Source organism: Phyllopteryx taeniolatus, chromosome 2 (assembly GCF_024500385.1).
Source record: "Phyllopteryx taeniolatus isolate TA_2022b chromosome 2, UOR_Ptae_1.2, whole genome shotgun sequence".
NCBI classification, from domain to species: domain Eukaryota; kingdom Metazoa; phylum Chordata; class Actinopteri; order Syngnathiformes; family Syngnathidae; genus Phyllopteryx; species Phyllopteryx taeniolatus.
The window spans coordinates 14,818,454-14,830,564 of record NC_084503.1 but is presented as its reverse complement, the minus strand read 5'-3'; the positions used below and the strand labels follow the sequence as shown (position 1 = coordinate 14,830,564).

General features: G+C 42.1%; 1 protein-coding gene across 5 annotated transcripts in view; it reads right to left on the bottom strand.

The window, feature by feature from the left end:
* Positions 1-7,828: 7,828 nt before the first annotated feature.
* LOC133472043 (guanylyl cyclase-activating protein 2-like) overlaps positions 7,829-12,111 on the bottom strand; it is a 47,356-nt gene continuing 43,073 nt past the window's right edge. For 4 of the 5 annotated variants that reach the window (XM_061762371.1, XM_061762380.1, XM_061762357.1 and 1 more), the window contains 3 exons: positions 10,836-10,967; positions 10,130-10,238; positions 7,829-10,039 (listed from right to left, as the gene is read on the bottom strand). In XM_061762371.1, coding sequence (XP_061618355.1) covers positions 9,912-10,039; positions 10,130-10,238; positions 10,836-10,967 — 369 coding nt within the window. In that variant the 3' untranslated portion in view covers positions 7,829-9,911. The remainder of the gene's footprint in view (positions 10,040-10,129; positions 10,239-10,835; positions 10,968-12,111) is intronic. The other variant, XM_061762387.1, reaches the window with a different exon arrangement.

The following is a 12,111-nucleotide window of genomic DNA, read 5'->3' as shown; positions in this document are numbered from 1 at the left end:
AACTCATGTGACCACCATACCCCATGGGGTGCACTTACTTCACTGTTTGTTATACTACAGGAACATGTATAAAGTGACATAATGCTGCGGATTATTTATTAGGTCAAAAAATTATCTTCATTCAACCTACCACACACATTTTTGGGATGAAACCGGAGTGCCCAGAGAAACCCCACGCTGACACGGGGAGAACATGCAAACTCCACACAGGCGGGGCCGGGATTTGGACCCTGATCCTCAGAACTGTGAGGCAGATGTGTTAACCAATTGGTCACTGTGCCGCTATTATGAACAACTAAAACCTACAGTGGGTACGGAAAGTATTCAGACCCCTTTAAAATTCTCACTTTGTTATATTGCAGCCATTTGCTAAAATCATTTAAGTTCTCCCCCGATTAATGTACACACTGCACCCCATATTGACAGAAAAAAACGAAATTGTTGAAATTTTTTAGATTTCTGAAAAAAGGAAAACTGAAATATCACACAGCCATAAGTATTCAGACCCTTTGCTGTGACACTCACATATTTAACTCGGGTACTGTCCATTTCTTCTGATCATCCTTGAGATGGTTCTACACCTTCATTGGAGTCCAGCTGTGTTTGATTATACTGATTGGACTTGATTAGGAAAGCCACACACCTGTCTATATAAGACCTTACAGCTCACAGTGCATGTCAGAGCAAAGGAGAATCATGAGATCAAAGGAACTGCCTGAAGAGCTCAGAGACCGAATTGTGGAAAGGCACATATCTGGCCATGGTTACAAAAAAAATTCTGCTGCACTTAAGGTTCCTAAGAGCACAGCGGCCTCCATAATCCTTAAATGGAAGACATTTGGGATGACCAGAACACTTCCTAGAGCTGGCCTTCCGGCCAAACTGAGTAATCGGGGGAGAAGAGCCTTGGTGAGAGAGGTAAAGAAGAACCCAAAGATTGTTGTGGATGAGCTCCAGAGATGCAGTCGGGAGATGGGAGGAAGTTCTAGAAAGTCAACCATCACTGCAGCCCTCCACCAGTTGGGGCTTTATGGCAGAGTAGCCCGACGGAAGACTCTCCTCAGTGCAAGACACATGAAAGCCCGCATGGAGTTTGCTAAAAAACACCTGAAGGATTCTCTGGTCTGATGAGACCAAGATAGAACTTTTTGGCCTTAATTCTAAGCGGAGAAAACCAGGCACTGCTCATCACCTGTCCAATACAATCCCAACAGTGAAGCATGGTGGTGGAAGCATCATGCTGTGGGGTGTTTTTCAGCTGAAAGGAGAGGACGACTGGTTGCAATCGATGATGATTGCGGCCACGTATAGGGATATCACATGACTTTTTTAGTTTAAGCCTGTAATCCATATGCTTTATCCCATACTGAACTTTGAGTGAACACATTTACATTGATTTTAAACAAATACTTCGTGAAAGGATAAAAATCTGAGTGACATGTAGGAATGTTCTAAAGCCTTATATACAGTACACCGATTCAATGAAACATTATATACACACACACAATTTTTTTTTACCTAATAAATAATCTGAAAAATCCGCAGCATTATGTCACTTTATACATTTTCTTGTAGTATAACAATAAGTGAAGCAAATAGACATCAAAAAAGAAGCTACAAATTTTGGTTTCTCAGTGCTTTGGTCAAAGTAGCAAGTCTTTTAAGGTCAGTGGGTTCAAGTCCAAGTGAAGTCACGAGTCATCACTGTTCAAGTCCAAGTCAAGTTGCAAGTCTAGTAACATTGTCAAATCTAAAGGCATCGAATTCATGACTTGAGCCTGACTCGAAATCCAAGTCATGTGACTTGAGTCCACACCCCTGACAAAACCTATTCAGAAGAGATAAGGAACGGATTATTACAGGAGCTTCTACTTACTGTTTACCACTTGGGGCAGCCATCTTTGAAAGTCAACTCGGTGGTAGTGAAAAATCTCTGACTTTCCTCACGGAATGCACCCCGGGTTTGGAAAAAATTAATGTTGAATGTTGAAATTGCAACTGGATTTGCAGCTGAATGTTGACTTGGTAAATATAAGATGAACCAGACAACATAAAGCAAAGCAAATTGATTGATATAGCGCATTTCATACACGACGTAACTCAATGTGATTTACATGATTAAAAGCATTTGAAAACAACAACAACAACAATCATCTTATAAACATTTAAAACAAAGAGAAAACTAAAAGTACAATTAAAACAGTGTATAGAGCTGCATCTGTTTAATGCTCTTTTGGGGGAGTCCAGTCAGAAGACCATTACAATAGTCTAGTCTACTTGACATAAAAGCATGGATGAGCTTCTCCTGGTCTGCTTGGCACATGCAAGCATACACTCTGGATATGTTCTTCAGATGATAGAAGGCAGTTTTAGTCATTGATTTGATATAATCGTTGAAAGTCAGGTCAGAATTTGGGCTTTGTTTTTTTAAAGAGAGTGACTCCATGTATTTACTAACAATCCTCTTTTCTTTATTGCCAAAAACTATTATCTCAGTTTTGTTGTGGTTTAAATTAAAGAAAATTTTGGCTCATCCATTTATTTAACTGTTTTAGACAGTGACACAAAACCTCAATTGAACTGTAGTTAACTAGCGACACTGCACTGCTAGATATAACTGCGTGTCATCTGCATAGCTATGATAGTCAACATTAAAGTTCTTAAGAATTTGACCCAAGGGTAGCATATACAGGCTGAATAGGAGGGTCCAAGAACTGACCCCTGAGGGGACCCCATAGGTCATTGCCATTCGAGGAGATTGAACACTTCCGATGGTTACAAAATAAACCCTTTCCTCCAGGTAGGATTGGAACCATTTAAGGACTGTTCAATTTAGTCCTACCCACGTTTCCAACCTTTTCAGCAGTATATTATAATCTACCATATCAAAAGTCGCATCGAGATCCAACAAGACCAGAATTGACACCTTTTCCGAGTCAGTTTTCAACCTTATATCATTTAGCACTTTGATAAGAGCAGATTCTGTACTGTGATGAGTTCAGAAACCTGATTGAAATTTGTCAAAAAGTCCATTTAAATTCAAGAAATTGCTGAGTTGATTAAAAATAACTTTCTCAACAATTTGGCTATGAAAGGGAGCTTTGAGATGGGTCTATACCTTGCTAACATAGAAGCGTCCAGCGTTCTATTTTTTAGAAGAGGCTTAATGGAGCTACTTTACGAGCTTTAGGAAACTCGCCTGACTGAAGTGAGCAATTGATTATTTGCTGCAAGTTAGCTAGCAGAGAATTTGCAATAGCATTGAAAAAGTCAGATGGTATTGAGTCAAGACAGCTCGTTGATGGTTTCAGCTGCTGTATTGTTTTCTCTACAGTTTTTTTGGTCAACTATCAAATTCTGACATGGTAATAGAAAAATAGAGTTTTTCCTGGGTGCCTTCAGATGTAGTATCATTTTATCATTTAGCTGATTTGTGCTGATATTTAACCTGATGGATTATATTTTTTCACTGAAATAAAAAGGGGGGTGGAGGTTCTTACTAATGATTTCAGAAAATTGTTGCTGTCTTGCCCTGACTAACTCTTGGTTAAAATTACAAAGACTTTGAAAAAAGTACTTTGGTGTTCTCACTGCAAAAAGTTTCACATCCTTGACAGCTCCATCACCAACTATTATGTTTGGGATGCCATTTTATTCTTGTATGATTTAGTTTCATAGCTTTAAGTGGTGGTGGGGGATGAGCATTCTTGGCCAGGGTCTCGTGAAAGTGGCTCAAATCTATTTGTAAGTCTGATGTCAATGTTTTGCATTGACTTGCGTCCTCTTTTCTTCGACCGTCCACGGCCGCTCTCTCTCGGGGTTGAAGAAGCACGCAACACAGGCCACCCGGATTCCTCGGTAATCTGCTGGTGTTCTGTCCTCCCTTTTAGATGTTTTTCCATATGTTGAGGCTTTGCTCCCAGTAAATTCCAGGGAGAACTGCTGGATGATCATTACCATTTCCACAGTCCACATCCTTGCTCTTTGTGGAGCAAAGTGGCTGTGCTTACCATTTTAAGACATCGGTAGCGTGGTTTCATTCCCCAACTGTCCATTTACATCTACATACACTTCAAGACAGTGGATTTTCATTTCCAGGACTGCCATCTTCTGTAGCAGTTTCAGTTCAGTTCAGTTCAGTTTATTTTTGAAAGGGGACAATGCAATTTCATAAAACACATGAAGTACACATGGTTAAAAAAGCCAGAATTAGCCAGAAGGCTAGTTTTCATCTGTAGTCCCCTGGCCATGATGTAAAAAAGCAGTAAAATACATCTACAAGACAATATAATACAGGATACATAATCAAACTATACTATTAAGAGAGAATAAAACCATAATTTTTTTGATCATAACAAAAAGACAACATAACATACTTGTCTTTTAGTGTTGGCAGCTATAGGTGTTAACTAGCCACATTTTCAGTTTTTTTGTGAAGGCCTTGTATGTTGTAAGCAGTTTAACCTCCTTAGGTACTGAGTTCCACTCACCAGCGCTCCTCACTGACCAGGCTGACTTACTGAAAGTGCTCCTGCGCAGAGGAATGAGACAGTCACCTCTGACAGAGCCTCGAGTGACACGCTCAGAGCTGTTTCTTTGGCTGATGAACTCAGCCAGAGGAGCTGGGGCCAAATCATGCAGTACTTTATAAATCAAATTTAAATCTGCAAATATGTGAAGACGGTCCCAGTTTAAAAGACTGTATTTTTTTAAAATTGCACAGTGATGATAGTGCCTTGGTTTTTTATCCATCACTTTAATTACTTGTTTGTACAAAACTTCCAATGGTTTTTTTGCATTCTGACCAGCCTGGGACCAACTGGTTATGCAATAGTTAAAGTGACTAAGAATCATCGAATGCAGGTAAATTTTTGCAGCTTCAGTTGACATTTCATTCCGAATTGCACGAAAATTTGCGAGGTTTAATTTGATATTTTTACACAATTTGTCAATATGGGCTTTAAAGGAAAGCTGTGAATCAATTATTAACCCAAGATATTTGTATTGGCTGACAATTTGCATTTTTTCTCCATTAACAAGTATGTCGGGGTCAGGTGATACTCTATTTGTTTTAGTGAGATACATGCCTACAGTTTTAGAAACGTTTAGCTGTAGACAGCACTCCTGCAACCAAGTTGTGACACAGGACATTGTATTAGTGAGTTTAGCAGCAACAGTATCTTTGGAGCGACCATGAACAAAGAAAACTGTGTCGTCTGCATACATTACGCACTCTGCTTCAGAGCAAACAGTGGGCAAATCGTTGATATAAAGACTAAATAAAAGGGGGCCCAATATTGATCCCTGAGGGACTCCAGAGGTTAGCCTAAGAGACTCTGATCTGCAGTTGTTAACTGATACAGATTGTGTTCGGTCATGCAGATATGATTCAATCCAGCTCACAGCTTTGCGAGAGAAGTTAAATTTTGAGAGCTTGGTAAGAAGAACAGAGTGATTTACTGTATCAAAAGCTTTCCTGAGGTCCAAGAACACCGCCCCTACAACTCCACCCTTGTCGAGAGAAGATTTTATTTTCTCAATGAAGAGGCATGTAGCCATTTCAGTGGAATGCTTGGATCTGAAACCAAACTGCATGGCGTGGAGAGAGGGGGAGCTGCTGATTAAATAATGGACAATCTGCTCTGACACCCATTTTTCTGCAACTTTGGAAATGGCCGGAAGAATGCTTATAGGTCGGTAGTTATTCAGAGAAGTTGAGTCACCGGATTTAAAGACAGGGGTAACAATAGCAGATTTCCAGGCCTTTGGAAAGTGACCAGATGAAATTGAAAGATTAATGATTGAGGCAGGCGGCACGGTGGCCGACTGGTTAGAGCGTCAGCCTCACAGTTCTGAGGTGCGGGGTTCAATCCCCGTCCCCGCCTGTGTGGAGTTTGCATGTTCTCCCCGTGCCTGCGTGGGTTTTCTCCGGGCACTCCGGTTTCCTCCCACATCCCAAAAACATGCATTAATTGGAGACTCTAAATTGCCCGTAGGCATGACTGTGAGTGCGAATGGTTGTTTGTTTCGATGTGCCCTGCGATTGGCTGGCAACCAGTTCAGGGTGTACCCCGCCTCCTGCCCGATGACAGCTGGGATAGGCTCCAGCATGCCCGCGACCCTAGTGAGGAGAAGCGGCTCAGAAAATGGATGGATGGATGATTGAGGCAATAGGAGGAGCAAGAGTTGAACCTAGATCTTTGAGCATGCTCGTGTCCATTCCAAAAACATCCTTTGCCTTAGATGGTTTGAGTGAATGAATTAAATCGATAACTTTGGTCTCAGTAATATTTGTAATAGTAAAGAACTGCGTTGTAGACAATGCAGGGTATTCCTTCATTTGTTTTACTGCAAACTTAGAAGAGATTTCTGACACAGATTCAATGAAGTAGTTGTTAAAAGCATCAGCCATCACTAGAGGTTCCGTCAGGATGTTTCCATTTAATTGAATTTGCATTAGTTTTGTTTTGTTATTTTGTGTAACACCCAATAGTTTTTTAATATAATTCCAGGTTATTTTTGAATTTCCCTTCGCACTATTCAGAGCAGTAATGAAAAAGTCAGCTTTAGATTTTCTTATTTCTTTCACTACCCTATTTCTCAGTGAGATAAAGTGCTGTCTATTGTATCCTGATTTGACCGACAACTTCAAGGAATGATCGCGTTCTTTCATCAGTTTCAGAATAAATGTGTTTAACCAAGGCAGGCCATTCTTTCTAGCTTTTAGTTTAATTATCCGTGTAAATTGTATAATAATTTCTTGTATTTTGTTGGCAAATTTAGAACAATCCTCATCTAAATTTTTACCAGCGAGTAATACATCCCAGTTTACTTCTTGGATGGAATCTTGGAAATTTTGTTGTTCATGTTTTGGTATCCTATTGGATTCAGTGGTGGCCAAGGGTTTGAAGCGCTTTTTATTTAATTTTCTTGAAACCATTATAAGATTGTGATCAGACAATCCTGTGAGCATATTGTATGGCTTCAAGATCCTTTCTGGCCTATTAGTAAAGGCTAGATCAATCTGAGTTCGGGTGGAGTTTGTAATTCTCGTAGGGCCATTAATAACCTGAGTCATATCCATATCATCCATAACCCTTTTCAATTTTTTCCTAACTTTGTTAACTTCCCAATTAACATTTAGGTCACCCATTATTATCACCTCTTTTGCAAGATTGAGTTGTTTCAGTAACATTTCCAGCTTTTCATAGAAAGCGGCATTTGATGAGGGAGGCCTATAAATAACTACAAGAATAAAAGACATTTGCTGTGACAAAGAAACAGTTAGTCCAAGAAATTCTAATCCATTCTCATCTGTAACATGTATTTCATTACAATTAAAAGTGACCTTGGCATAAATCATAACACCTCCTCCCTTAGAACCCTGTCTGTCGTTTCTAAACATTTTATAACCAGGTACAGATAGTATTGCTGAGGGCGAAGATTCATGGAGCCATGTCTCAGATAGGCAGAGGAAGTCAATATTTGAGTCAGTGAGAAGGTGATTGACCTGATCACTTTTCGTTAAAATGCTTCGTATATTTAAGTGTGCACAAAGAATGCCTTTTGGTTTACGTGTTGAGTCCCATATTAATTTAGAGTTATTAACGGTTTGGAACGCCCTCCATTTCCGGTGCTTTAGTATTGCGGGGTTTGGCAGCCCCCTGTTTCTTTTATTGGCAATGTTTGCATATAGCTTTACGCTGCCAGCTTCCGCATCAGCCGTCGGTGGTGGTGGTGGTGGTGGAGGCCCAGCCGTCGGTGGTGGTGGTGGTGGAGGCCCAGCCGTCGGTGGTGGTGGTGGTGGAGGCCCAGCCGTCGGTGGTGGTGGAGGCCCAGCCGTCGGTGGTGGTGGAGGCCCAGCCGTCGGTGGTGGTGGAGGAGGCCCAGCCGTCGGTGGTGGTGGTGGAGGCCCAGCCGTCGGTGGTGGTGGAGGAGGCCCAGCCGTCGGTGGTGGTGGAGGAGGCTCGGCCGTCGGTGGTGGTGGTGGAGGCCCAGCTGTCGTTGGTGGTGGTGGAGGCCCAGCCGTCTTTGGTGGTGGTGGAGGCCCAGCCGTCGTTGGTGGTGGTGGAGGCCCAGCCGTCAGTGGTGGTGGAGGAGACCCAGCCGTCGGTGGTGGAGTAGGCCCAGCCGTCAGAGGTGGAGGCCCATTGGCACACATGATAACACTTGCCTGTGCGCGGCTGGGCTTAGTCTTCGACGGAGCCGGCAGAATCAGTCACTTTGTCCTTCGTGCACCGCCGACGAGGAGCTCCCTCCGCCGCGTTGTGACCAGCTAGCTGGCGGCACGTTAGCTCGGCGGCTAGCGAGGTTAGCCGAGTAGAAAGAGGAGGACGCGTTTCACACCGGCGGACTTCGCTGCCTCGCCAAAAGGTCCGCCGCGCCGGCCGGTTCCCTCACACCTGGGCGATGGGTTGTGCTCTGTGCGCGGCTGGGCTTAGTCTTCGACGGAGCCGGCAGATTCAGTCACTTCGTCCTTCGTGCGCCGCCGACGAGGAGCTCCCTCCGCCGCGTTGTGACCAGCTAGCTGGCGGCACGTTAGCTCGGCGGCTAGCGAGGTTAGCCGAGTAGAAAGAGGAGGACGCGTTTCACACCGGTGGACTTCGCTGCCTCGCCAAAAGGTCCGCCGCGCCGGCCGGTTCCCTCACACCTGGGGGATGGGTTGTGCTCTTCGAAGAGGAAACCGACACTTCGAGTTCATCCAGACAGAAGCGCTGCAAGTTCCCGCGCGCAGGCTCAAACTCCTCTTGATTTGTGATAGTCTTCAGTGGAAAAGGGAGGCATCTTGTTGCTGGTCTTGTTGCTAATAGCAGGCTTGTGCTAATTAGCAGGCCACACTCATGTAATGGTAAGGGGTATCAAAAAATATTGGAATATGGCTACAACTGACTGTATCTACGAAAAAAAGTACAGTCCCACAGGTTTAAAAATATCCAGCAGTCTCTACTTCTAATTTCTTTTGAAGAAGAAATACAAGGTTATCATCAAGAAAAACGTAAACAGAGGCGAAGCAAGCAGAGCAAGCAGAAAAGTGTTTGCACTGTACGAGAGCGAGTGAGCGAGTGTATTAAATATGTAGAAATGTTAGTTGAGTTATTCGATGGTTGTTTTCATTCAGAGATTTTAACTCTACAGATTATAAAAGTTTGCAGATTGAACAGTGAACGCAGAACTGCTTGCAAATTATATTGACAACACTTTTAACGTCTTAATATAAAACTGTTAAATGCACAGCTCTAGCCAGCTGTAAAGGTCCTGAGGTCCTGATTTTGGTCAGAGGTCAGCAGAACCAGCATTGAGTGATAAGGTGCAATTGGTTATGTAATGTAGTACACATATGGTAGAGGTAAATTAATTGCACCCATCAACTGCCACCTGGTTCGTGTGTGTTTTACAGCGTGTTTACTTTTTAAATTAACATTTTTTTTGCTATGACACATTGGAGGTTTGCAGGTTAAACATTTGAAGACATGAAATATAAAAAAGCAACATATTAGAAACGTAAATGGCGGAAAGTCTCAAGTAATAGTAATAGTAGTAATAGTAATAGTACCATAATAATTTAAATGAATTTTGATTTATTATGGTCATGATAATTCTGCCCTGCAATTGGCTGGTGACCAGTCCAGGGTGTACCCTGCCTCTCGCCCCAAAATAGCTGGGATAGGCTCCAGCACACCCGCAACCCTAGTGAGGATAATAAGTGGTATGGAAAATGGATGGATGGATTATAATCCCTCAAGGGGTAATTCTATACTGTACCTCTGGAATTTAGTTAAAATTTTGCCTGCATGGCTACAGCCTTGATTTGTTTAAATAACTTCACGACTGGTCCACTTTCCCTTATGGCAATGATTAAATGTCTTTTCAATGGTGTGAAGGCCTAAAATGCATAGAGTACTTGGGCATCTTCAGAAGGTTGCACTCTTTCGCCTCTGCTCAAGAACCCATAGCGCAGGATTTATGTCCAATTTCAACATATTGAGCACCCATGGATCCTGCTGTGCTCCTTTAATGAACTCTTCCATATTAATGCAACCTGTGGAACAAATGAAAATAACAAATTATTAACACTCTGTTTTAAGGCCCGCAGGTGCTTTAATGCACAGGAATCATGATAAACACGTACCATCCCCATCACTATCAACAGCCTGCATTATTCGTTCCACAGCATCGTCTACTGTCAAATCGGGCTCATTTGTGTCTGTCTTTGTGCCTTTTTTTACACGATAGATGCTCTGGATAGAAATAAAGAGAACTTGTTGTAAATCATGTTAAGGTTATTCTTTACTGGAAATAGAAACAGTAGCACTTTGAACATTTTAATGTTTTATGATAATCAGATCCCTCCCCCCTCAGCAACAGGAAACTTTATACATAATAAAGCCAAATGATCACTGGTGTTGTTATTGATACTTTGTTGTTACTTGTGTTGTTCCCTCTGCACTATGTGGTAGATGGGCTTTGACTTGGATAGCGCTTTTCTACCTTCATATGATCAGAATTGGTGCTGTGAATAAATATTAGCCCCCTTTTCAAATTTCAACTTTAATGTTTAAGATCATCAAACAAATTTAAATATCAGTCAAAGATCACCAAAGTAAACATAAAATGCTGTTTTAAAATGGTGATTTTAATTAAAATTTTATTAGGGTGACACTGGTTACCACATCTGCCTCACAGTTTTAAGGACCCGGGTTCAAATCCAACCTCTCCTGCGTGGAGTTTGTTTGTTAATGTTCTCCCTGTGCCTGTGTGGGGTTTCTCCGGGTACTCGGATTTCCTCCCACATTCCAAAAACATGCATGGTAGGTTAATTGAAGACTCTAACTTACCCGTAGGTGTGAATGTGAGTGCGAATGGATGTTTTGTTTGTATGTGCCCTGCGATTGGCTGGTGGCCAATTCAGGGTGGACCCCACCTCTTGCCCGAAGAAAGCTGAGATAGGCTTCAGCATGCCCGCGACCCTAGTGAGGATACACGGTACGAAAAATGGATGGATAGATTTTAATATTAAGGGAAAAAAAACTATACAAAGATACCTGGCCCTGTGTGAAAAACAAATGCCCTCCCCTTTTAAAATCATGAATTAACTGTGGCTAATCATATAATTTGGTTCATTTTCACTGACCACACCCAAGCCTAATTACCTCTTGACCTGTTCAATCATGAAATCACTTAAATAGAACCTGTTTGACAAAATGAACTCGCCCAAAGGATCTCAAAAAGCTGCAACAAAATGCCACAGTACAAAGAAATTCAACAACAGACGAGAAATAATGTAATTGACATTTATCTGTCTGTGTAGGGTTAAATAGCAATTTCTAAAGCGTTAGGATTCCAGCGAACCACGGTGAGAGCCATAATCCTCAAATGGAGTGGCCAGACTACAAAAATTATCCCAAGAACACAGCGACGATTAATCCACAAAGTAACATCTAAAGAACTGCAGGCCTCCCTTGCCTCAATTAAGGTCAGTGTTCATGACTCAACAATATGGAAGAGATTGGACAAGAATGGCATCCATGGCAGAGTTCCAAGGCGAAAACCAGTGCTGACCAAAAAGAACATAAAGGCTCACCTTACTTTAGGAAAAAAAACATCTGAAGGATTTACAAGATTTATGGGAGAATAGCTACCCGATGGCCTAAAGAGACAAAATTTTCAAATGTATGTGTCTCATTACATCTGGCGTGAATGTAACACAACATTTCGGAAAAAGAACATCATACCAACAGTCAAACATGGTGGTGGTGGTAGTGTGATGTCTGAGGCATGCTCTCCTCCTTCAGGACCTGGACAACTTGTTGTTATTGATGGAATCATGAATTCTGCTCTTTACCAGAAAATCCTGAAGGAGAATGTTCACTATCAGTTTGTAACCTCAAGCTGAAGGCCACTTGGGTTCTGCCACAGGACAACCCCCCCCCCAAAAAAAAGCAAAATGAAGGTCTTGGGTTCGCCTGGTCAAAGTCCGGACTTGAATCCTTTTGAAATGCTGGGGCATACCTTATAAAAGGCTGTTCATGCTTGAAAACCCTCCATTGTTGTTGAATTAAAAAGATTCTGTAAGGCAGAGTGCGCCGAAATATCTCCACAGAAATGTGAATG